The 25,189-nt window shown below is 40.2% G+C and overlaps 1 protein-coding gene across 1 annotated transcript in view; it reads left to right on the top strand.

Moving 5' to 3' along the window:
* Positions 1-7,391: 7,391 nt before the first annotated feature.
* The window catches only part of LOC119776628 (zeta-sarcoglycan-like), a 475,955-nt gene continuing 458,157 nt past the window's right edge, over positions 7,392-25,189 (top strand). Inside the window, exon 1 of the mRNA XM_038275169.1 lies at positions 7,392-7,586. Coding sequence (XP_038131097.1) covers positions 7,548-7,586 — 39 coding nt within the window. The 5' untranslated portion in view covers positions 7,392-7,547. The remainder of the gene's footprint in view (positions 7,587-25,189) is intronic.

Raw genomic sequence — 25,189 nt, 5'->3', positions numbered from 1 at the left:
TTGACCAAGTATTGAGTGCATATCCTCATTCATTCAAATATTCTCAATTCACCTACATTTTTGTATTAAGATTCTTAGAATCAATAGAGTGATGTGCTTATTTTTGTGATCATCAATATTAAACAAATGATGCAAACAAAAAGAGACTTAATTTGACCCTCATATTCAACAGAAACGTTTTTTAGGAGTGTTGTGATAATATTGTTTTCAAAAAGAGGGATAAGATGATCACAAAGGTGTTGAGGGTCAGATGTTATTGATGTCATGCATTCCTGAGTCATTTTACAATGTCAAACCAGGTGAAACTTCACTGTTTTGATTGTATTTAATATCTCTGTATCAGGGTTATTCACAATTTTCTGCACCTATTTTAAAGGACACTTTGAATGACCTTAAAAAGCCTTTAAAAAGCTTTAAAACTTGAATATTCCAACTCCTTCTCCCCTTTTTGTTTGCTTTTATTTACTTTTGCTTTTTTACAGTAGTGTTTAGAGTTTGCATTGTTATTAGATACAGTAATACTGTGTGTGATTAATAGCTAGTAAATATTATTTAAGGTAATAATCACACATGTATTTTAACCCGTAATTCCTTGTGGTAATTTTATGCAGTGAACGATTTATCACTAAGGTCAGATTCGCCCTCCATTGTGTAAAACCTGAATGAGCAGAGACAAATAAAAAAAATAAAAATAAATGAATGAGCAGAGACAGATTTCTTTGGTTGTTGATTAATAACAGATTTCTTATGTTGATAATAAATAACTGCTGATAGCCATAGTCTAAATGAATAAATTGGTGAAGACACTGGTTCTAAACAGCTGGTGCAGGAGTCAGACTTTTATGTAAAAGACTAACTGGTGAAGAAGCAAATTAAAGTTATCATCATTCAACTAAGAATAATTAATTGGTTTTACCCTCAAATTGAATTATCTATTATTTAGCTGTAACTTCTAGTTTTAATGATGTAATATATTCACAATCTTCTTATAATCTTACTTATAATTGATTACATTAATGGGGTAAAACTCTTAAAAGATCAGGGTACAGTCTCACTCCAATGCTTGAAAGATAATTGTAATTCCATTACTTTTTTGACATTATCTTTAGACTGGGATGGCAACTAAGCCAGTTAGATGTTTCCTCATCTTCAGGATTCCTTTAAGTAACTTTAAATATATCGGGCCTTAAATGTGAAACAAATTATACACATTTTGGATTTGCATTGTGTATTGTGTGGATTTAAGCATCACACGACAACCATCACCAAGACTTCTATAATGCGGTTTTACTGGCTTTGGTTATTAACACGGACGCAACAGTTACTGTTGCTGCGTAACGTCCACACTTGCACGAAGCCAGCCAGACACCCACTAACACATACTAGGTGTACAACTTAAGCCTGAGTGTTTTAAAAACACCAACATAAAACAATACAATGTAGAGGAATACAGTATACGATATCTCGCCCGACTTTACCCAAAGTCTATTGATCTCTTAGGCCATAAATCTAAAGAAACATTTTTTTTTTACCAATAGACGGCCATCCTAAACTGTCAAATTGGGAAACATCCCAACCTGGCAACAATGCACGTACAGTAAGACAGGAAATGAGAGCCTTTAGATGCAAAACCCCATCATGCACCACAACATATTTTTTGCAAAATATTCCAACATAAATTTGCCAAATATAAGAAGAACATCGTAGTGTGGTTTAAATAAAGCATTTTAGTTTTATTATAATTTAGTTTGTTGCAAGGAATTTGCAGTTTGAAGAAATAGAAAATAGCACCATATGCCAACCGTCACAAGGATGTGCATGACAAGGAAGGGCTATATATACTGCATGCATCATTTAGGTAGTTAACACTTTATTACTTCTTGAGTAGGTTGTGTTATTAACTGTCACAGGTAGGTGCTCCAGCTGGAGAGTAAGTGTTGGGGCCGGTATGATTTAAGGAGATCCGGCCCTCGCACGCTGAAATGAGGACTGGCCCACCGGGCAAATGCCCGGTATGTCAGATTACCAGCTTTTTGAACCAATAGTGTCATTTGAATATAGATAGTGGCAGCTGATACCCTACTGTCACAAACATATCTCACCACCGAAAAACTGTTCTGTCTTGTTGATAGTGGTTATCATTTGATGCATTTAATGCAAACATCCAAAAAGGCGGATTTTAGTGATGAAGAGGCTGCCCCAGCCATGGTGAAGGTGAAGGATAAAATAGGTGAGAAATAATAGCTGTGCATCAAAGGAGAAGGGAAGTGCTAGTTGGTTGAGGGGAAGAGGTAAGGATGCTGAGCTTTTCCTGAACTGAACCTACTGAATATCATCTAAAGTAACTTGGCTCTGTTCAGTCTTGTATTGATCTGATCATCCTGCTTGAATACAGGGAGCTTTTTCATCCCTGACCACACATCTAATACTGCTTTACAGTAGTTTCTTCTCCCGCTTAGTCCTCCATACTTCCTTACAATCTCTAATCTTGAATTTCAGTGGTTTGTGTATATGACTCAATAATCTCCTGTCTGCTTCACTTTGTGTTAAACATTTTCTTCAAGTCAATGGTGACTGATTTAGAAGACTATAAGCCAAAATCTGCAGGAAGAGTTTGAACTAAAAGATTTTAATACTCATAGGTCTTAAGGAGTTACATGTGTAACAAAGGTTTATAAATGTTTATTCTAAGATGTCTTGAGGCTGACTGTTTTAATTCATCTAGAAGAGTACTGAATAGGAATTAAGACACGCGTAAATTTTTACCTGAACTTCTGTTTGGGGGTGGAAAATATCTAATATTAGATTAGATTATTTCAATAATCTTAATATAACCGTTGCAGAGACTTTCATCTTTATCTTCAGTATATTTATGTGAATCTGCCATGGTATAAAGGTATTTTTTTCTATTTAAACCAACCAATTTGAAAATCCTTATTTTCTCAAACAGTTTAAATGGTTAATGTACTTATTTAGCGCTTTTTCAAGTCAGGAGACTTGAAAAGCATCAGACTTGATGCTATACACTACATTCACTCATTCACCCATTCACACACTGTTGGTGGTGAGCTACATTGTAGCCACAGCTACCCGGTGGTTCACTGACAGAAGTGAGGCTGCCATACAATGGCGCCACCGGGCCCTCTGACCATCATCAGTAGACAATGCAGGTGAAGCGTCTTGCCCAAGGACACAATGCACTGAAAGCTGGAGCCGGAACTTGAACCATCAACCTTCAATTTCAGGGCAAACTCCTACACCTGACGCCACTGTCTCCCATTTAAACCATTTTAAACCCTTCAAGTCACTGTGACCATGCCTTGGCTTTATTAGAGAAGTCTCACTGTTTGTGGCATTTTTCCAAAAGATAGAATGACAAGATGAAAAATTGCCAGCTAACATTCATTAAAGGGCCATTTGGCCCTTAATAGCCTGAAGATATTGTACCAATATGATTGGTGGGTTTCTGGCCTAGTGGTTGGGGCACAGAGCTTGGAATATTGAGGTTCTGAGTTTAAGGCCCACTCCCACAGACACTCTGGGACCCTGAGCAAAGACCCTTAACCCCATACTGCTACCTGGGCGCTGCACAATGGCAGCCCACTGCTCCCCAAGGGGATGGGATAAATGCAGTTCTGAGAACTGAGAGAGTTCATTTCGTTGCTCTGTACTTGTGACAGTGTAATGACAATAAAAATGCTGAAAAAAAATGCCATCCATGAGTTACTCACTGTAGGCTCATGTGGGTTTGATGCAGAATGGTAACAGTTTAAACCATGGGCGTAGGTTTGCATAGGGCCCATAGGGACATGTCCCTACCAAAATTTTGAACCGACCTAATTGTCCCGACCAATAATTGGATGTGAGCAACGTGTTTATAATTTACAGCAGTAGTTGTTGCAGCAGTGGCTTCTTTTCCTCTCGCAGCTCCTCTGCCTTGTCTCTCCTGTCCCTTTCACATAGCAGCGCATGGAATTGTGCTGCGCTGTTTAACTCCACTCTCATTGGTGCCTTAGCTTCCGCCTTCTCTCCCTCTGATTGGCTGTTTTCTAGTCCGCGTGTGCTTGGAGCACAACATTGAAAATGAATTCACACTAGAGTGCTGCGGTTACTCCAATTATTATTAGGCTACAAAACAAGTCCCAATAAAAAAAAAAATTAATATCATGTACACTAAAAAACAAAAACCTTTTTTTTTCTTTTATAAAACGAAATATTCTGAGTCAGCCAGGAGTTCTGAAGACTGCTGGAAAATTGGGCAAATAAAGGCTGTAAGCCATCAACATTTCTGATTCTTAGCCACAGCCACCTAAAAAAGAAAATGTGAGGGTTTCCTTTTTACCCATATTTAGGTGCTATTACTGTTTTCATTTTTTGATGACTCTTTGAGGAAGTTCAGGTATAATTATTAGCAGGTGTTATTTCTCTTATAGAGTATAACAACAAGAAATGGTGGCTAAATATCTGCTGTTTATCGTTTAAAACGCATAATTAGGGTTCCACATAATAATAGTATTTTAATTGACTATTTATACTTCTAGAAATAGGATAAAGACAAAAAAAAAACAGATGAAGAATATCAACATTCATTTTATCTTACATAGATTTCCACACAGTCTATAAGTAAATTAGTACAAACATCAATGTCTGGTAAAAATGCTTGAATATGGCTGTTTATTTTTTATATTATTACATTACAGATAAGATAGTGTTACATTGTCTTTTATAATTGTTAAAAGTGATTTTATATTTTAATACACTTAGGCTCATTCTTAGTGTTGTGTTTGTAGATGATGCCACTGAAAAAGAAAATAGACATGAGGAGCTATTTAAACAGTCAGACAGTAAGCAATATAGGACAATGATAAAAGGTTGTGTTACATTTAATCCTTCACTATTAAAAATGCACTTATACATTATATGATTATAGGAAACACAGATATCCAGTAATAATGATGCAGGGCAGCTTGTAGGTGAAGCAGCTGCCCTTCAGTGCTTCAGGTGATGTCTAAATAAACCAGGTGATACAAAAATATTTCCTCATGAGGAGCTCTGGAGAATATTGACAGACAAAAACATTTTTTTAAATATTTTATATATATATATATATATATATATATATATATATATATATATATATATATATATATATATATATATATATATATATATATATATATATATATATATATTTTTTTTTTTTTTTTTTTTACAATTTTGGTATAATTACTGATTTGAGTGGGTTGCTCTGTCGGGGAAAGGCACATTTTACATTTAGATTATGTTTTATAGTCTCTATTCTTCAGTTAATGATGAATCACTTACTAAATTAGTTGACAATTATTGAAATAATCAATTAATATAATTAATTTTTTCAGCCCCAGATAAAATACATGAATTGGGCGACACAGAGTAACTACAGCCCAGATGTTCAACTTTTATAGTGAAGTTAATATTTTAATGAATGTATTATTTTGCTTGATATAAAGAGAGCATAGTAGGTAAAAATATAAGAGTGGGGTTTACCTCTGCATAATTCTATATCTTCAAAAGAAAATACTGTATTTACCTTCTCTCTTAGTCGTTCAAATGAAACCATTTTCAAAGTGGAAAACAGTCCTAATTCCACATTCATCAGAGCTGGTGATACTTCAAACATTGATAAACAGCATCTAATGAGTGTAGTGCTTATAACATTTTTATTAATGTAGCAAAATTATGCTTTTCTCTTTTAACAATGAATTGCTCTTATCAGCACGGATGCTCACATCGAGCAAAAAAAAAAGGCATGCATATTGCATAGTACCAATGACACCAGACCAATAGTGTCCCTACCAAAGTTCAAATCAAACCTACGCCCTTGGTTTAAACTGCATCATATTCGGCCCTATTATTGTTTGATTTACAAAAAACATAAAAAAAAAAAACTAGAAATGACCTGCAGGGTCCACATAAACACATGGAGTCATCACAGCACAGCAGACATACAGTACCACATTATTTCTAAACTACTTGGATATCAACAAATTCCAATACAAAGACTGTAAAAATAGAAGTATTAATAATCATCATGGCTTCTACTGTAGACATATTTTTATGTGACTTTCCTTATTAAATAGTTTCCATCTATTCATTCTGCCTCCTCACCTGCTTTTCTCTTGCAGTGTACAGCCTCAGCCTTTACCTTCTCACACCACTTTCAGTTCCCACCTTTTCGCGTTATCTTATTGACTTATCCGTCATCCTTCCAACGTGCTTTTCTTCAAGCCCAACATTCAAGGGATGTTAAAGAGAACGAAGAACCCCGATGGTCGGCAGGCGGCGACACTTTATTATGCAAAGAAGTATTAAGGACAGTGTGCGCCCCGCCAATGATGAAGTGAAGGTTTGCTGTCCTTTAAACGTGAATATCTACTGATCTGATTTTTATTTTCTTAGAGTTTAGAGCTGGATCACAGTGATCCATACAGGCCGCTTTACTTTACACCATGTAAAGTGTTTTTTTTTTTTTTTTTTTTTTTTTTTTTTTTTTTTTTTTTTTTTTACAAGCAGGTTTTTTTTTTTTTTTTTATCAAACCCTGGCTTTCTGTTAAATCTTCTCCAGAGTCTCTGCATTTAAATCTCTCTGGACTTTAGTGGCAAAGCAGCATTGTCGATTCATCTACTTGATTAGAGCGCACCCCCACCCCAGACTCCCTCTCTCTCTCTCCTCTAGACACACACACACACACACACACACCCCACACACACACTGGTACGTCAGTCATTGAAATAATATACAGCAACCTTCCCTGCTTCGCTCCTCCCGTCTCCCCACTGCTCTCCTCTCCTCAGCATTTCTCTCAGCAGGTTTATCCTCTCTCCCCCTCTCTCTCTCTCCCTCTCTCCTCTCCTCTTTCGGGGGAGAGCTCATATCTCTGGCGGTTTGCCGCATGGAAATCGCTCAGGCTAGACTCCCTCTCTCTTTACTCGGACCGTCCCTTCTCAATGTGCCATCTACCGCTGCAGCGACAGCAGACTGAACGCCACCTGAGCTGGGATACGCGCCGGGATAATAACGTAACGGCATCCATCCGCTGAGTGACTGTAAAAGGGGGAGGCAGAATCCCGGCATCATTCCAGCAGAGGGAAGGAAAGGGAGGGGGGGAATGTTTCTCACTCAGATGTAACAGCCACAGAGAGCAGGGATCGCCAAGTGCGCAAAAGCAGCTGCTGGAGAGCATTTTTACGCACGGCTCTGCGCTCTCTCCTACTTGACAGAGCGGAGGTTGGATATTTCTGTGTCTGTGTGTGGTATTGGGAACTTCCCCGTCGTGAAGTCCTGATTTCTGCCAACCCACCTGGAGGCTCAAAACCGAGAGAATCCGTCGCCCTGTTGGAATATTCAAACTAATCCAGGCGGGGAGATGATGCTGCAGCAGCAGCAGAGTTTGGGACTCTAGAGAGCTTCTCTAACTTTTTTTTTTGTGTTCCCATTTCTGTTTACTTCTGTTCATCTCCGACCTTTTTGGACTTTCTGCTTGAATTGCAGCTCTACGGAATCAGTCATGGACCGCTCTACATCTTTGGATATTGAAGCGCTCAAGGTAAGAGCCCGATGCGCGAAATCACTCCCGCAGAGCAAACTGATGTGCGGCTCTAGATGGGTGGCATGTTGGGTGAGTGCCGCTGATGAGTGACTGATCGGTTGTCTCGGGTGGCTGCTTGGATTAATCCGTGGCTGAGTGACTGATGGCGGGTTGGAGGGTGAAGGGGGGGCAGAAGCGCGCACGATGGCTTTGATAGTTGACCTACTGTAGACTCCTCTGGATCCAGGGAGTTGTAGAAAGTATTTAGGGAAGCTGGTGTGCATGTTTAAGATAGATAAAGAAAGTAAGAAAAGCTGCAGCAGGTGAAGTTTAACTGCTGGCCAAATAAGCGCGCTGAGGTGATGCGGTGAAACACCTATACTCTGCTGACAGTGGAGATAAAGGGGATTATGGCACTGCTCTGTTACCCCAATTGGGATCTGTCTTAAGTTTGGACCTTCAAAGTTATTCCACGTGTTGCCAAATTTCAATTCAACCTTGATCACAAGCAATAAGGTGAGGGTTTAATATTCTGAACATGATCAGAACTTTTAGTAAATTCCTGTAAAAATATAATCTCACCCCTTGAGCCTCAAGGGTTCTGCTTTTCCAGATCTGTTCAGATTATAGAGTAGAATATGTTAAACCAACTTCATCAGTTTAGGGTTGATAACATGGGACTACTACATTCTATTGGTAATCAAATATGGAAATGTTATTTTAAGGTATCAGCAGGTTGTGAATCCTCTACATATAACCTCTGCTTGCTGCAGCCCATTTACCAACATGCTCTTATACATGTAGACTCTTGGGATCCAGTTGGAGTCAAGTAGATCACAAAGGTGATTTAATAAACAAGGGTACTGGTTGTAGCTGAGGCTGAAACCTGCAGCCCCAGAGCAGCGTGTGGCTCTTAAGACTTTCAACTTCGGCTCTCCAAAATTATGGCAAAATGAACAGTGAGTTTCTAAATAAAGGTTATACAAAAATGATTGTTTCAGCAGTTCCTCTGTCTGAATATCTGCATAGATACTCCACATAAGACTGTAACAAAGATCTTTTTGTTTCTTGTTAATCCGTTCATGTTATGTTTTAGTAGATTTTTAAAATAAAGATTCATGAGATGAAAAATAATATAAATATTTTTCTTTTTATTTGTTTGAGGCCAAAAGAAGAAAGTCAAATAATTTGCATTTGTTTTGCATTTATTATGCAATGTTGAAATTCAAGACTTGATTAGCTGAATGTTTTTAAGGATCAGGTTTGTTTTGTTGCAAAAAATGGATTTTGTTGCAGATGTAGTGTATGTATATGTTGCAGATTCCTGTGATTGTCTGAAATGTGTTAACAAATTGCAAACTGTTTTTAACTGGTCTGAGTTAGTGGAGGTGGAAATGCACCGCTGTTGTATTGTTAACAAGGGACTGAGTAAATGAGAAAATCAATGCAATTCCCCAAAGATTTGAGATTTTTTTCATGTGTTCCATTTTGTTTAATTCTTTCTCTGAAAAGAGGACCTTGAATCTGACACAGAGCTTCACGTTGACTTTTACTGTGAACTCGCAGAATGTGGATTCAAAAGATGAAAATTCCGTTTTAGAAATGACCTTAACTGTTGGCTGCTGAAGATGACTCACAGAACTGAGCAAGTGTTGAAAAACCCTTTATGTGTGAATGTGTTGTCTAACATTTGTTACAGTGTAAGGATCATTTTCTTAACATATACTATGCAGGAGTACCCACTGCTCCCAATAGGGCGAAAGTCTGGTCTCCATTAGTAAAGTTTTTTTCTTTTGTTTAACATCTAATGAATAAAGTAAAATAATTGCATTTTTATTTATTACTTTAGTTTTGCTGTAACTGTCAGAGCAAAGGTCAGTGTTTAACCATAGAAATCAATGAATGATAAATGAAAGTTAATGTAAATCCCTAATTTTTAGAAAAGTTGGCTCAAACATAAAGATTGAGCCAACAAAGCACATCTTTAAAGACTATCTATTATAGAGATTTTTAAATTATTATAAGATTATATTATAATGAAGCCATTAATGTTTTATAAACCAATAATAGGAGGTTTTACTGCAGCTATAACTGTCATTTAAAACAATTGTGCAAAATACCTTTTTGTTAAGACACTAAACTGACTTTAAGTTCTCTCTCAAGCTTTAAAGAATGTGCTATCACTGCATATTGATGGTTTATAGAGCAAGTCCAACAACATCAATCACAGGCTTATTATTAGGCTTCTTACAAATTTATTTACAAATTTTTCAAATCAAAAGGTTGCCACACAAATAAAAAACTGAATTAGATAAAGTCTATTTCCATTCCTGTGTTTAATACCGTGGCTATAGCAGAAAATACAACAATATAACTTAAATTAGTTGTAGAAACCATCCAGCTGTTGGCTAAAGATTTTCTTGCAAGGTTGCCAGGAACACAAGCTCATTAATATTTATATTTGTTAAACTAGGATATTTTAACTCCATGTTATTATACAGTAAGAACCATATAACAACCCATGTCTGCTCATAACTTTCAGTAAACCATGTGCAGTTCTTGGTTTTGTGGTACAATCAGCAGAGATGTACAGGCAGCTATTACCAAATATTTTCTTCTGTCTTTATAAACCCCAATCAGTCACAGCAGACAATTCAGCAAGGCTTTTATTCTCAACATCAGTGTTTGACCTCAACAATGCTTTTCCGAGAGAAAAGTTAATCACAAACATAGCACTAAATATGTTGAAAAGCCTTCCAAGAAGAGATGAAAGTGTTGCGGAAGGTGGGTTAAAGCCTGGGATGCCATTCAAGTTCATACATGTATATGTGCGAAGGAAGCCCAGCATATTATTTTCTATATAAATGTTATAAATTTGACATTTTAGTTACTTTGAACAGAAATTCCCTTTAAACAGGTGTTATATAAATTATCAAGATGTAAATGGAGTTATATTGATATCAAAACGTTGTTTTTGAGCTACATAAATAAATAAATGCTAAAATGACAGAAAAACTACTTTGGAGGCTCTGAAAAACTATAAATTGTCATAAAAATCAATCTTTTGATGTGTAAAATTGTCATGATGGGTTCTCAAATGGAGACCCAGTTATGCAGAACACCACTGACACAAGGATGGAAAGTTTAACAGTTTATTAAAGCACTACACACAGAATGTACTGATTCAGGTTCTGGTCTGGGTTCTGGTTCACCGGAGTCTGCGAGGGAGACAGCACAGTTAGTGACTGCTGACAGGGTTTGATTTCCACAGGTTCACTGATTGTACCTTGAGGGTTCTTGAGGTTTACTTTGGGAGAGTCACTGTTGGTTCTGGAGAAGAGTTTATCAGCAGAGTCCGTTTGCTGCTTCAGCGTCTCACGTCTAGCTTGAGCAGACCTTGGCCTTGGTTTCCCAGCTCTAGTCCAGAGCTGCTTGGAGGTTCTCTGAGAATCTTCAGGGTTTGGCTCTGAGGGTCGGCTTGGCAGGTTAGCTCTTCCTGAGCTTTCACAGAGGAGGCACGGGTTTCCTGGAAACACAGAGACAGTGGTTAGAATCCAACCTGGATTCAAAGTCATGGAAATACAACAAAGATCTAGGCTTTAGCGCTGGCCAACTGGAACAACACTGCGGCGTTGAGGCAAGGTCTGAAGACAGCTTATATAGTGGATCCTCTGATGATCTAGATGAGCTGCAGCTGTGCAGGAGGCTCCCTCAGAGGATCCACGGCGGACTCTGCTGGAGAAAGATGGGATTTTCTCCAGCTCCCAACAGTACCCCCCCCCTCAACGACCGCCCCTTGGCGGTCCGGAAGAGGTAGATGGGCAGGAACGCTCGTACTCCTCGATGAGCGCAGGGTCGAGGATGTACGAGCCAGGGACCCACTGACGATCCTCCGGTCCGTAGCCCTCCCAGTCGACGAGGTACTGCCATCCGCGACCTCGTCGACGGGAGTCTACAATGCGGCGCACTGTGAAGGCCGGACGGCCATCGACCTCCAGGGCGGGTGGTGGGGAGTCGGACGGTGGGCACAGAGGACTCGAGGAAACAGGCTTGATCTGGGAGACGTGGAAAGTAGGGTGGATTCGGAGGGACTGGGGAAGTTGGAGACGGACAGCTGAAGGGTTGATGACTCGAGAGATTTTGAAGGGTCCTATGAATCTCGGGGAGAGTTTTCGAGACATCCCCTTGAGGGGGATGTCTCGAGTGGAGAGCCACACCTCCTGGCCCACAGAATACTCAGGGGCGGGACGTCTCTTGGCGTCGGCGAAACGTTTGACTGACTCGGATGACTGGTTGAGTGTGGGGATGGTCTCCCTCCAAATCCTTTGGCAGCGACGGATGTGTTGGTTAACGGACAGCACCGATATCTCTCTCTCATCTGCAAGGAAAAGAGGTGGTTGGTATCCGAGACTGACCTGGAATGGAGACTGTCCAGTGGATGCAGAACGGAGTGAGTTATGGGCATATTCTATCCACGGGAGATATTGACTCCAATCCACGGGGTTATTGGATGTAAGACAGCGGAGAGTGGATTCCAGCTGCTGGTTCATGCGTTCGGTCTGGCCATTCGATTGAGGGTGGTAACCTGAAGTGAGAGATGGTTTGCAACCGAGAGCAGAACAGAAAGCCTTCCATACCTGAGAGATGAATTGGGGACCTCTGTCCGAGAGGATTTCCTGGGGAATGCCATGAAGCCGGAAAACATGTTTAATTAGCAGCTGAGCTGTCTGGAAGGCCGTGGGAAGTTTTCTGAGGGGAACTAGATGGCAGGATTTCGAGAAACGGTCAACAATGGTTAGTATGGTGGACATACCTCGAGAGACAGGGAGACTGGTGACGAAATCAATGGCGATATGGGACCAAGGACACGAGGGAACAGGAAGTGGTTGAAGCAGGCCTGAAGGAGGTTGGTGTGAGGCTTTGTTACGGGCACATGTGGGGCAAGCCAACACATACTCCTTTACGTCTCTGTGGAGAGTGGGCCACCAGAAGCGCCTGGAGATGAGAGCAACTGTCCTACTCACTCCTGGATGAGCGGAGAATTTGGCGGCATGCATCCACTGGATAAGACGGGACCTGACAGAAGATGGGACATATGTGCGGTTAGACGGACCGGTACCTGGATCTGGTTCAGTGGCAAGGGCAGAGTTGATGAGATCCATTATCTCCCAGTTGACCACTCCTACGGTACATGAAGCTGGGAGGACAGGTTCAGGTGTCTCTGGATGATCGACGGAGTAGAGACGAGAGAGAGAATCGGGCTTCACGTTCTTGGATCCGGGTCTGTAGGAAATGATTAGATTGAATCGTGAGAAGAAGATTGACCACCTGGACTGGCGAGGATTAGCCTGTTTAGTTGACTGGATGTAAGCCAGGTTTTTGTGGTCTGTCCACACAAGAACCGGGTGCTCAGCTCCCTCCAGCCAATGCCTCCATTCTTCCAACGCCAGCTTAATAGCCAGGAGCTCTCGGTCACCCACGTCATAGTTCTGTTCAGCAGAAGAGAGCCTACGGGAGAAGAAAGCACATGGATGTATTCTTTGATCTGAGTTGAGCCTCTGGGAGAGAACAGCTCCAACACCGGAATCTGAAGCATCCACCTCTACGATGAACTGTTTTGCCGGATCAGGTTGAATAAGTACAGGTGCTCTGGAAAACAAGGATTTTAGTTTCTCAAATGCTGCTTGAGCCTCGGGAGTCCATTGAAAAGTTCGTTTAATGGAAGTCAGAGAGGTTAATGGAAGGGCGGTTTGACTGTAGTTCCTTATGAATCGACGATAGAAATTAGCAAACCCTAAAAACCTCTGTAACTGTTTTCGGTTCTCAGGAACAGGCCAGTCTAAGACTGCTTTGATCTTGTCCTCTGAAGGTTTTACCTGGCCGCCCTCGAGCACAAACCCCAAAAAGGTGACTGAAGGTTGATGAAATTCGCACTTCTCGGCTTTCACAAACAGCTTATTCTCCAGTAGTCTCTGTAAGACAAGACGGACATGTCTCTTGTGTTCATGGAGGTCCTTGGAATGAATGAGAATGTCATCAATGTACACAAAAACAAACACGTTGAGGAAATCTCTGAGAACATCATTTACTAGGGCCATGAAGCAGGCTGGAGCGTTTGTTAGACCGAAGGGCATCACCAGGTATTCGAATTGGCCCAAGGGTGTCTTAAAGGCAGTTTTCCATTCATCGCCCTCTCGTATCCTAAGGAGATGATAGGCGTTTCTTAAGTCCAGTTTGGAAAACACAGTAGCACCCTGTACTGGTTCGAAAGCAGAGGCGAGAAGAGGCAGTGGGTATTTGTTTTTAATTGTGATCTGGTTCAAACCTCGATAATCAATGCAAGGTCTCAGGGAACCATCCTTCTTGCCCACGAAGAAGAAACCGGCGCCCAAAGGAGAGGAAGAAGGACGGATTATTCCAGCAGCTAATGATTCGTTGATGTATTTTTCCATAGTTTCTCTTTCGGGTTTGGAAATGTTATACAATCTGCTGCTAGGAAGAGGAGCACCAGGTAAAAGTTCAATGGCGCAGTCGTAAGGTCTATGTGGAGGTAGGGATGTCGCACTGACCTTACTGAAGACGGGGGCTAAATCATGGTACTCAGAGGGAACTGAAGAAAGGTCAGGAGAGTCCATCTCCCCCCCACCTCTAGGAGACCCCACCAAAGGGGCAGCGGAAAGAAGGCATGTTTCGTGGCACGTAGAAGACCATGATTCCAGGAGACGTTTAGTCCAGTTAATGTGAGGGTTATGCTTCTCCAACCACTCGAACCCGAGGACCAGTGGGGAACATGCAGAGGGAAAAACAAAGAAAGTTATTGTTTCTCGGTGGTTACCTGACAAAAGTAGCTCGAGGGGCTGGGTTTGATGGGTAACACGATGGAGTCTTTTTCCGTCTATGGCGGACACGCTGAGAGGCTGAGAGAGGGGAACGGTTTTAATCTGGAGTTGCTGGACGAGGTTAGAGTCGATTAGGTTACGCTCACAACCTGAGTCGATGAAAGCGGAGAAAGAGAGACTTTGGTTATCACAGAAGAGTGTGGCTGGCAGCAACAATCGAGGAGATTTTTTAGTGTTTATTTGGCCCGCCAGACTCCTCAGATCCTCTGGTGGGCCCCGGCTTTTGATCTTGCCGGGCAGGAGGCGATTAAGTGTCCACTCTCACCACAGTAGATACACAGTTTACTTAAGAAACGCCTCCGTCTCTCCTCAGGAGTGAGCCTAGTATGTCCCACCTGCATAGGTTCGAAATCCCTTTCGCCTGAATGAGAGGCCTGAACAGGCAATGGTAGAGACTGGGGCTTAGACCTCTGAGTGGGCATCTGCTCTGTAGAGGGAGAACAAACAGTCACGTTATGTGAGGCAGAAGAAAAATTACTCTGCTTCCTAGAACTGTTTCTGGCTCGAATTCTGTTATCTAGTCTGATGGAGAGGCAAATTAAATCTTCGAGGGAGGCAGGTTCATTGAGGGTTGCGAGTTCATCTTTGATCTGTTCGTTTAAAGCCATGAAGAAGGCACCTTTCAAAGCGCTTTGGTTCCATCCGGAAGCTGCCGCCTTAACCCGGAAGTTAATTGAGAATTCAGCCACCGAAGAATTACCCTGTTTAAGGTTGAAAAGAGCTCTGGAATCAATAGTTTGGTCAGTCTCCTGGTTGAAGACCTGGGTAAATTCAGCAATGAAGTCAGAAAAATGGCAATTTAAACTGTCGTCAATGGCAAATCTTGCCTGAGCCCATTCCAAGGCTCTTCCTGTTAACTGAGAGAGAATGAATGTTATCTTCTTGTGATCTGTGGAAAAACTACCAGGAGAGTTCTGAAAGATCAACCGGCATTGGAATAAAAAACCTTTACAGTCTTTCATGTTACCGGAGAATTTCTCTGGGAGACTAGGACGGAACTCTGATGACGTCACAGGTTGTGACCTCGGGGGAGGGACTGGACCCGGAAAAGGTTGCTGTACGGATGCAGCATTAGCGCTGTTGAAGTAATTAACGTAGCCTTGAATAGCTTGATTCTGTCTTTCTATTTGGGTGTTTAACTCACGTAGAGCCAGGCCGTGTCCATGGATCTGGGCAGCCTGTTCCTCTAGTCGACGGAGATGGTGATCTGCTGGGCCTTGAGTTTGGCCGCAGTGTTCTGTCATGATGGGTTCTAAAATGGAGACCCAGTTATGCAGAACACCACTGACACAAGGATGGAAAGTTTAACAGTTTATTAAAGCACTACACACAGAATGTACTGATTCAGGTTCTGGTCTGGGTTCTGGTTCACCGGAGTCTGCGAGGGAGACAGCACAGTTAGTGACTGCTGACAGGGTTTGATTTCCACAGGTTCACTGATTGTACCTTGAGGGTTCTTGAGGTTTACTTTGGGAGAGTCACTGTTGGTTCTGGAGAAGAGTTTATCAGCAGAGTCCGTTTGCTGCTTCAGCGTCTCACGTCTAGCTTGAGCAGACCTTGGCCTTGGTTTCCCAGCTCTAGTCCAGAGCTGCTTGGAGGTTCTCTGAGAATCTTCAGGGTTTGGCTCTGAGGGTCGGCTTGGCAGGTTAGCTCTTCCTGAGCTTTCACAGAGGAGGCACGGGTTTCCTGGAAACACAGAGACAGTGGTTAGAATCCAACCTGGATTCAAAGTCATGGAAATACAACAAAGATCTAGGCTTTAGCGCTGGCCAACTGGAACAACACTGCGGCGTTGAGGCAAGGTCTGAAGACAGCTTATATAGTGGATCCTCTGATGATCTAGATGAGCTGCAGCTGTGCAGGAGGCTCCCTCAGAGGATCCACGGCGGACTCTGCTGGAGAAAGATGGGATTTTCTCCAGCTCCCAACAAAAATGTCCCACAATAAGCAGGCTGACACACTGCCTTTTTTGAAGCAGATGTCAAGAAGACACAAATCCTTGATTTCTGAGGAGTTAAATTGCAATGGTTGCCTCGAAGTAACTCCCAAGTGACAGTTATTTGTAGTCTGTAATCAAATGCCAACCTTGCTGCTAGAAGCAATGCACTCCACATATTAAGTTCAAAATATTTTCACTCTCTACTGGTAGTCCATCTTTTCATCTGCCCACCTGCCAGTTGTTTTTTGGAAGTCCTGGTGACTAATCCTTGGCAGCATGGAGAATGCCCAACGTTCCAGTACACCGGTCATGGGCACTCTAACGTAAACACATGCTGTGCCCCCCTGCTCTTCTATATTTGTACAGAGGGTCAGTTGTGTGTTTGTTAGACCTGATGTGGACATGTTTGTCTATAGTGGTGAGACCAATAATACACAAATCCGCTGCTTGTGAAAAATATCTTTCCAAAATACAGTTAACTGTGATTATGGGTTTTAAGACATTGAATATAAATAAAATGCATGCATTCATACACTGAAGTCCAACCAATAGAAATCCCTCTATTGTTTAATTTAGGTATTTATCTATCATCGGGCTTTGAAAACAATCCCTGAAATGATAAAGAGAAGAGGACGGCATTTAGACAGCAACAAACAACAGCCAAATATGGCTGTGCAGTTGTGCTTTGTCTTGATTTGACCAGACCAATGTGCTTGTAAATCAGTGCAGGTTTCAATATCATTGGAGCAGTTAAAGTGCTATTGATCTTTAGTAATAGCTGTGCTATAAATTTTATGCAGAATAATAAAGGTGGTCAAATTGAACTTGACCCTCCAGATCAAAGGCTCTTGACTTGTAACAGCAGCATTCAGCATCTAACTTAGCTTTGGCGATGTTACGGAGAGTCTGAACTTTAATGTCATAAGATGAGATTAGATTAATGCCTTTTGAAGTTAATATAATAGATGGCATGCACCAATGCATTTGTGAGTATATTTTGCTATAAAACACAAAGAAAATAATAAGTTTCTGAATAAATGAAAGCCAATAAATATATAAAAACAACATTTATATTAGAAATATAGTTCATAATTGTTTTGCCTGTTTTAATTCAATCTTTTTGAATAAATAACGAGTCTCAAATGATGGTGAGGTATTAGCTGACAAAATATTCCCACCTGGACTTCAGAACAGAGCCCAACCTTTGCAGGAAGCGCATTTTCCCACCTTGGGTGACCTCTTTCATTCAATTCCATTTGGTAACCACCCAGTGCAGTCATAGTTTTGCATTTCTGGGCACTGAGCAGCTCAATTTGAGCAATTGGGGGGTTCAGTGCCTTTTCCAAGGGCACTTCAAAAGTAGCTGCTGAGGGATGGGAGAGCATTACTCATTCATTTAAGTCAGCCAAGCCCTCCCCCAAAAGCATGCTGCTCTAACCTTCAGGCAAGCACAATTTGTCATTTGTGTATCATCGCTTCCTTTAACTCTCATACAGGCATAAAAAAAACACGTGAAGTGATAACTTAATGTGCTGCAATGTGAAATACATTATGTCGTGCTGACAGTCATGTTTGTTGAAGCTGTCAGTGCGACAGCTGCGAAACTTGAAAGGTGGCTGCGTGCTTAGAGCCAAATAGACTTAATTCCTATTATACTATAGGCTTCCCAAAGATTTGCGTGTGTGCGAGTTACAGTTTTGAATCCCTAATAGATATGCTGCGATGCATTAGGATAACTGAGTGAAGCACTGAATTAATGTCAGCGTCCTCCCTGGTTGCCAAATGAATGTATTGATAGCTGCATGTGCATTTGTCGACATGGCACTTTCTCAATCTGTGGGATGGGGCCACACATTGCTAACATATTGATATATGTCCAATGCCTATATTTCATCCTTATTTATGGAAAATGAATACCGTTGACTGTGAAAATAGACTTGGGATTCAACAGTTTGTCTGTTCAAGGTAACTTCTTTTAGAAAGTTAACATAGTAACTGTCAGCTTTTTAGCTGATTTGTCAATGAATCACAAGCTCTCCTACATTTATTGACAGTTCTATGTCAATAAATGTAAATATTATCTTTTGTTTTTTTTTCCAATTAACAGAGTGATATCTTTTAACTATGTATTTCCGTCTATTTATTTATTTAACTGATCATAACCCAGACATTATTTTTTAAGTTTATTTGTATAGCATATTTCAGTAACAAGGAAATTTAAAGTGTTGATGTACTCAGATGTGAACCTTTAGAAGCAAATAAAGACTGAAAAAAGCCGACCTTCTGACACCTGAAGAACATTTTCAGGATTAAAGGACTAATGTTTTAGTAGGATCTCAGAAAACTCATCTATGCATTTAGCTTTAGTCCAATCGATTACTGCAACGGTGTCTTCGCAAGTCTACCTAAAAAGTCAATCAGACAGCTGCGGCTGATCCAGGATACTCAAGCTCTCACACTGGCTCCTTATCAGTGAACAGACTTTAATATTCGAACCAAAACACATCACATGCTCAGTATTACGTTTTATATGCCACAGCAATGCCCTTTTCTCCGTGTGTTTTATTTGCATATCCTTTTTTTATGCACACTGAAAAAATAGGAAAGATGGTTCATTTAGCAAAAACAAGTTTTGTGTTTATATTGTGCGGCTTCACTACATGATTCAGTCATGAAACATCCTTGTAAATGGTTGGGAAATGGACATATTCAGTTATGACCACAATACATGAAATAGTCCCTCTCCTAGTTTCTATATCTCTGTATTTCAGAGATATAGAAAAGAAATTTTCCTCTCCTAGGTTTGATTAGGGAAACAACTTTGGAAGAATGACAATGTAAAGATAAAACAGAGGTCTAAATGTTGGCACATTAAAGCTGCTGTCAGCAAGAAGGTCATGTGTTTATGTATGGAGTTTATATGTTTTTGCCCGATACATTGGCTTCCTCCTATAGTCCAAAGTCATGACTATTTTGTTAATTGCTGACTCTAAAATGACCTTTTTTATATGTGTAGTATCATGTCTGTTTGTCACCCTTTGGTGGACTGGCAGCCTTTCTAGGGTGTGTCCTGCCTTTTTAACACAGACTTCTGGAAATGAACACCAGCCCCTCGTGACCCTAACAGACAGAAGAAGATGGATAGACAGTGTAATAGAAATGTATAAAAGAAGCACAGTTTGAAAATTTTAACATTTTCAAAATTAAATATTTACTAATATTTGCCATTTATTAAATAACTTTACATATATTTTTTTCTTTGTATATAAGTATGACTAAATATGAATACGATCCGTGGTTTCTTTCTGAAGCAACTGAAGCTGTATGCTAACTTTTGATTGGTTCTCCTTCAGTCCAGAAAGGTTTAATAGCCATCATAATGTTGGGAGATGTGTCATCTCCAAATTTAAGAAAAAAAATGTTTTTGTTTGTTATAATTTGTGTAAAGGTACATTCACTCTGGTCCCAAACGTCACAGCTGGAGCAGCTATATCTATGTAGAGCAGGCATCCCCAAACTCGGTCCTCAAGGCCCATTGTCCTGCAGGTTTTTTTTTTATTGAAAGCTGATTAACAGGCTTTTGGTCTACTGCAATCATTATAACCAGCTTTGCTGAAGCAGAGAAACCTCTAAAACCTGCAGGACAGGGGGCCTTGAGGACTGAGTTTGGGGATGCCTGATGTAGAGCATGGCTCTGGACCTCTGTGAGATGAAGCAGAGGAAGGTTAAAGTCATAATTTTAGTGTGGCAAATGTGAAATGGTGAATTCAGCTAAGCTAAATCATTGTCATGCCTGCAAAGCAGTTGAAGCAAAATTGCAAAAGTGGAAAAATCTGAACCTTTGTTTACATTTTCATCATGAAAGCCAATCAGAGACAAGATATGGCTTTTACCTAGAGTAAAGGAATCAGTGGAGACAACCTTTTGGGATGCTCTTAACAGGTTTGTCTCTTGCTTTTAAAAGCAGTTATAATTTAGGAAGGACACACAGGAAGGACTGTTGTTGTCCTACCTCCAGTATAGACATCGGTCTCACACCACTTTCTCTCCCTACACTGGTGCTCTGTCTGGTGCCCTCTCCTGCCTGTTGCCTGGTGTGGTTCCTAAGTGTATCGCTGTCCTCGTTTGCTGTCCTTCAGAGCTAGGAGCATCCGTCTTTTCCCCTGCTCAGGCGCTCTGTTTGTACATCTCTCCTCCTTTTGTCTCCTGTGGTTAGTCTCTAGAGGCTAGCCCAGGCCTGCTGGAGCCTTTTGCCCCCTCTAGTGCTGCATGCCCAGTGGGTTTCTCTAATCTACCGCTGTCCCCCTACAGTCTACCACTTTGGTTTTAAGCTTAAAGCTTGTTTTAAGCTTGTCCTGATTTGTCCCTCTGCCGGGTTTCTTTTTTGTGATTTTTCTACTGCTCCTTTCTGAGGTTACGAATTCCGTCTCACCTTCCCTTAAGCTCTGCGAAAATTTGCCGTAATCCAGCTCTGCTTGGCTTTCCAAATTAAATACACAATGTGAATGTGCTGCTGTGAGAATGGCTTTGGCTGGCCAGGTGAATTTTCAGGCAAACAAATGCCCACAAAACTGGCCCTAGGATGGAATCCTGGGGAACCTCACATTAGTTATTTATTTATTTTTTTTATCTATGATGTTAGGATACAAAAAACACTGCCTACCTTCAGATTGAATTCGTTCAAAAATCTGGATGTATATCTTAAAAGAAGACTGTTAAGATTGCTCAGTGTTCATAGTTCTACCGAAACAATATTAGTGGAAAGTTGATTGAAAGTTGAAGGAAAAAGTGTAGGAGAGAAAGCTGCACGAGCTGCATGAATACCTACATCCTTGTAAGGCAAAACCTGCTCCAAACCTTAATGGATGAGCTGCAGCCAGAGTTAGTGTTCGAGGGGACATCCCTGACTGAATTATCCAGAAGATGAAAAAAAAAAAAAAATACAGCTCAGGGGTTTAGACTCACCTTTTCAGATGAAAATAAATTCTGGTCAAGGGCTGCTTGGGATCGAGACTATATTTTCCAAAGTGAGTGATATTTGAAGCCATGTCATCTGCTGCTGTTGGTCCAATAAATTTCTAACTTCAAAATCAGTGAAGCTATCTACCAGAAAATGTCAACGCACACTCCAGAAATATAAGCACCTGTTTGGTTTAATGACCATGGTTAAACTCTCTTGTTATATCTGAATTTATTGAGATATACCCTTCAGAGATTCATTGAATGAAAATACTATAAATCAATAGATATCCTGAGAGTACTCAGCTAGCATTTTGAAATTTTGATATTAAATGGTAGAAATAATCCAGAAATATGGAATATTGTGCATTGCTAAAGACACGGTTACTTTGCTAGTTTTCCATTTTAATAAGCTGAAGCATTCCTATCCATAGTCTGCATATGTTATTAATTCTTCTAATTGATTATTATGCTAAATAAAAGAAGAAAATTTAAATGCAGAAAAGTAAAATGAGTGATGTACCTGCACTGTTTGGAGATATGTTTTAACATTTTCTCTCGCTGTTTGTGTTGGGAGCTGGAGAAATACACCTTTTCTCCAGCAGAGTCCGCCCTGGATCCTCCCTGCTGAGCTGCTCTGCACACCTGCAGCTGATGATATCATCTGGAGGACCTGGACTACTTAAGCTGCCTTCAGACCTTGCCCCGCAGTGTCTTAATCAGTTGGTTAGCACTTAAGCCGTAGATCCCTAGTGAACCAAGTTTCCTTTGAGTCCAACCTGGATTCTAACCTTTTTGTCTCTGCTTCCAGGTTTCCTGTTTTTTCCTCCTGTGAAGCTCTGGAAGAGCTTAACCTGCCGAGCCTGCCCTCCGAGCCAAACCTGAAGACTCACTCTCTGGATTTCCTAGCAGCTCAGGTTTCCGAGCTGGAAACACAAGCCAAGGTCAAACCAGCCTTTAGAAGTAAGACGCTGAAACAGCTTAAGGACTCTGCCAAACCAAGCTTTCTCCGGACCCAACAGTTCCGCTCCCAAAGCCTCATCTACATTCATCAAGGTACAAATCTGAACACAATCAAGTCAAGTCTCTGCCAAGCCTTCGCTAACCAAACTGTCTCTCTCACAGACGCCAGTGAACCGGTCCCAGCCCAGAACCATTGCATCAGTCTTTATTATATGTGTGAACTTGCAAATAAACTCTGTTAAACTTTCCATCCGTGTCGTCAGTGTTCTGCATATTGGGCCTCCCTGATACCCATCATGACAGTTTGAACTTTCAGTTTCTATGTTCTGCTTTAACAACATGTTTTCCAATATTTACGCTGCTTGCCTGTGTTTGCGCTGTTAGAATTCATGCATACGCCCACTCAAATAAACAAAAGAATCACATGGAGCTTCAGGCACAAGAAGATAGTGTTTATGGTAATTTGCCAAGTCCAGTAGTCAGTGTAACAGTTAATTACCTCCCCTTACAGAGCAACTGCGTTCACAACACACTAGTGTTTATTATCTGAGAATTTGACAGTTTTGGTTTTACTCAATAACATCGAAAGATAAACAAAAAACAACCACAATATTCTGTTTATTTTAAATGCAATTTATGTGGAATCCAATTTTGCGTGTTCTTCAAAAATAAAAACAGCATTTAAAGGTTTAACAGCTTCAGGGCTCCTGTTGGCCTTCTAAAGGTTACGTTTCAGCATTTGGACTCTCCTTGCACACATATTTAATTTTTGGTTGTGCTTGTCGAGCAGCTGACTGTAGTACTCTGTGTTGAAACCTATCTTTCAATATTGCTCGCAGTCATCTGTACACCTAGCTTTGTCAAGATAATGACACCCCATCATATTCCTTACTGAGATGCTTAGAGGTAAACTTTACAAGTATTACTAGACAACACATTGTTTGTGTTTGTGTTACTTTCAATTATGCATTTTTAATTAAATGTATGCGTGTTAGCAGGGTCCACTTATTTATTCAGGCTAACACTAATAAGGATATGATATATATATGGTCATGTGCAGTTATGCAAAGTATTATTAACTTTACGTATTTAAGTTATAAGGTTTTAGATTCCCATAGGTCTGAAAGTTTCAGAAACTAATAATCTACATTTTAGCAGTTTTTTGAAAAAAACATAAAATGAATTTGGAATTGGAAATGGTATGAAATAGTAGACATCTACATCCTTTTACATCCCTCACATCAGTGTGAGGGATTGCTTTCGAGTCAATGAATCGTTGCAGTTACATTATTTTCCTTAGATAGAAAACTCAGTTCGGCTGTATAATCTGATTGAATTGTCTATGTAAAGAGCCTTGATGAGACATGTATTGTTGATTGGTGCTATATAAATGACCTGAATTGAATTACATTTTAAGTATATATATTTACATTTAATGAATGTACCTATATATAATATGTATAATTAGGAAAATCCGGATTTTAAGTAAGTCTAACGTGATTCGTCTGTTTTTGGAAAACTACTTCTGATTTTCTCCAATTTATCTTAGAAGGCCAATAGAAGAAAGGTAGATGCTTTAGACTGATTGTTATTCAAGGTTTGAATATTGTTTGTCAGAAGCAGTCAGTTTTGCTCACTTTCACTTTTGCACTTTAAGGTGACTTTTGCAACTGTTGCATCTGTGATATTTAGAGGTGGCTCCTGATATAAATCTTGACCTTTTGGTGAATAGATTCTGTCCGTGTGGATGTCTATCATCAAAAAAGAAATACAAGCTTTGATTTCTTTTCAAGTTGCTTGAATATGGCAAAGTAAGCTTTTTGTCTGAAGCTGAAAGTGAATTTACAAAAACATGAAAGGTGAATCACTGAAGAAAATGTTAGGACAGAGACTGACATGCGGCTCTGGCTGTTAGAACAAGAAAGAGAAATCTCATCTTAATCTGTCTCACAGGTTCCCCTGACTTTTATTATTCTAAAGCATACTTTATCTTCCTCATCTACAACTGACAATGTTAGGCTCCATTATTATCTTCATATGTTTTACTTGAAGAACTAGAAATATTCTTATGCTGACCCCATTTGAACCTAATTGTTTCGATTCCTTATCTTTACTATTCCTATGAGCAAGTTTTTGTTCCAACGTATCAGTTACTGGTTGTACAAACCGCAAATGTTCTCTCACTGATTTTAAAGCAAAATACCAATTACATTTTGAACGCAACACAGCTTTGAACCATATTTTAATAAAATTTTTATATGATTAACCAAAACAAGAGAGTTCATAATGGTCAAGTTTAAAGAAAAGTATAGCTTCGTAGTTGTGAAATTTCCAGATACGTAAAATTTTGATGCTTAATAATTTTGCTTATCCTCCTTTAATTAGGATTACCCCGCTTTAAATCTATCCATTTGCCCATCTAAACATTTTATAAAAAAGTTCACAGTTTGAAATCATCTGACCTGAGCCCCTTTTATCACATCTATGCTCTGTCCTCTGCTGGAAAAATGGTACATTTTAAAAAGTGATTCCTATTTCTTTTCCTCAGCATTTTCTTATTTTTGGCAATAAAGTCAGATTCTTCCTCTCCTAACATGCTCTTGCACCCCAGTTGTGGACCTCTGGTGTTTCTCTAGTTACCACAGCCCTCTTAAGTGAGGCTTTAATTGGTAAATTTGTTTATCGTCTTGTTAGGATTATTTTTATTGATGATGCGAGTCTGTTAAAGCTACTGTAATGAGACCTGCTTGTTACATGTAAAAACTAATGTTTTCATAAGCAGTTTATCTAATGGGGACAGTATTTCAAAGTCATCTTCATTATGCAGGCCTACATGGCAAAGATTTGGGAATGGAATGAGA

This window comes from Cyprinodon tularosa, unplaced genomic scaffold (genome assembly GCF_016077235.1).
Source record: "Cyprinodon tularosa strain WSP-4 unplaced genomic scaffold, ASM1607723v1 ctg947, whole genome shotgun sequence".
Lineage (NCBI taxonomy): Eukaryota > Metazoa > Chordata > Actinopteri > Cyprinodontiformes > Cyprinodontidae > Cyprinodon > Cyprinodon tularosa.
This window is presented reverse-complemented; position numbering and strand designations above follow the sequence as displayed.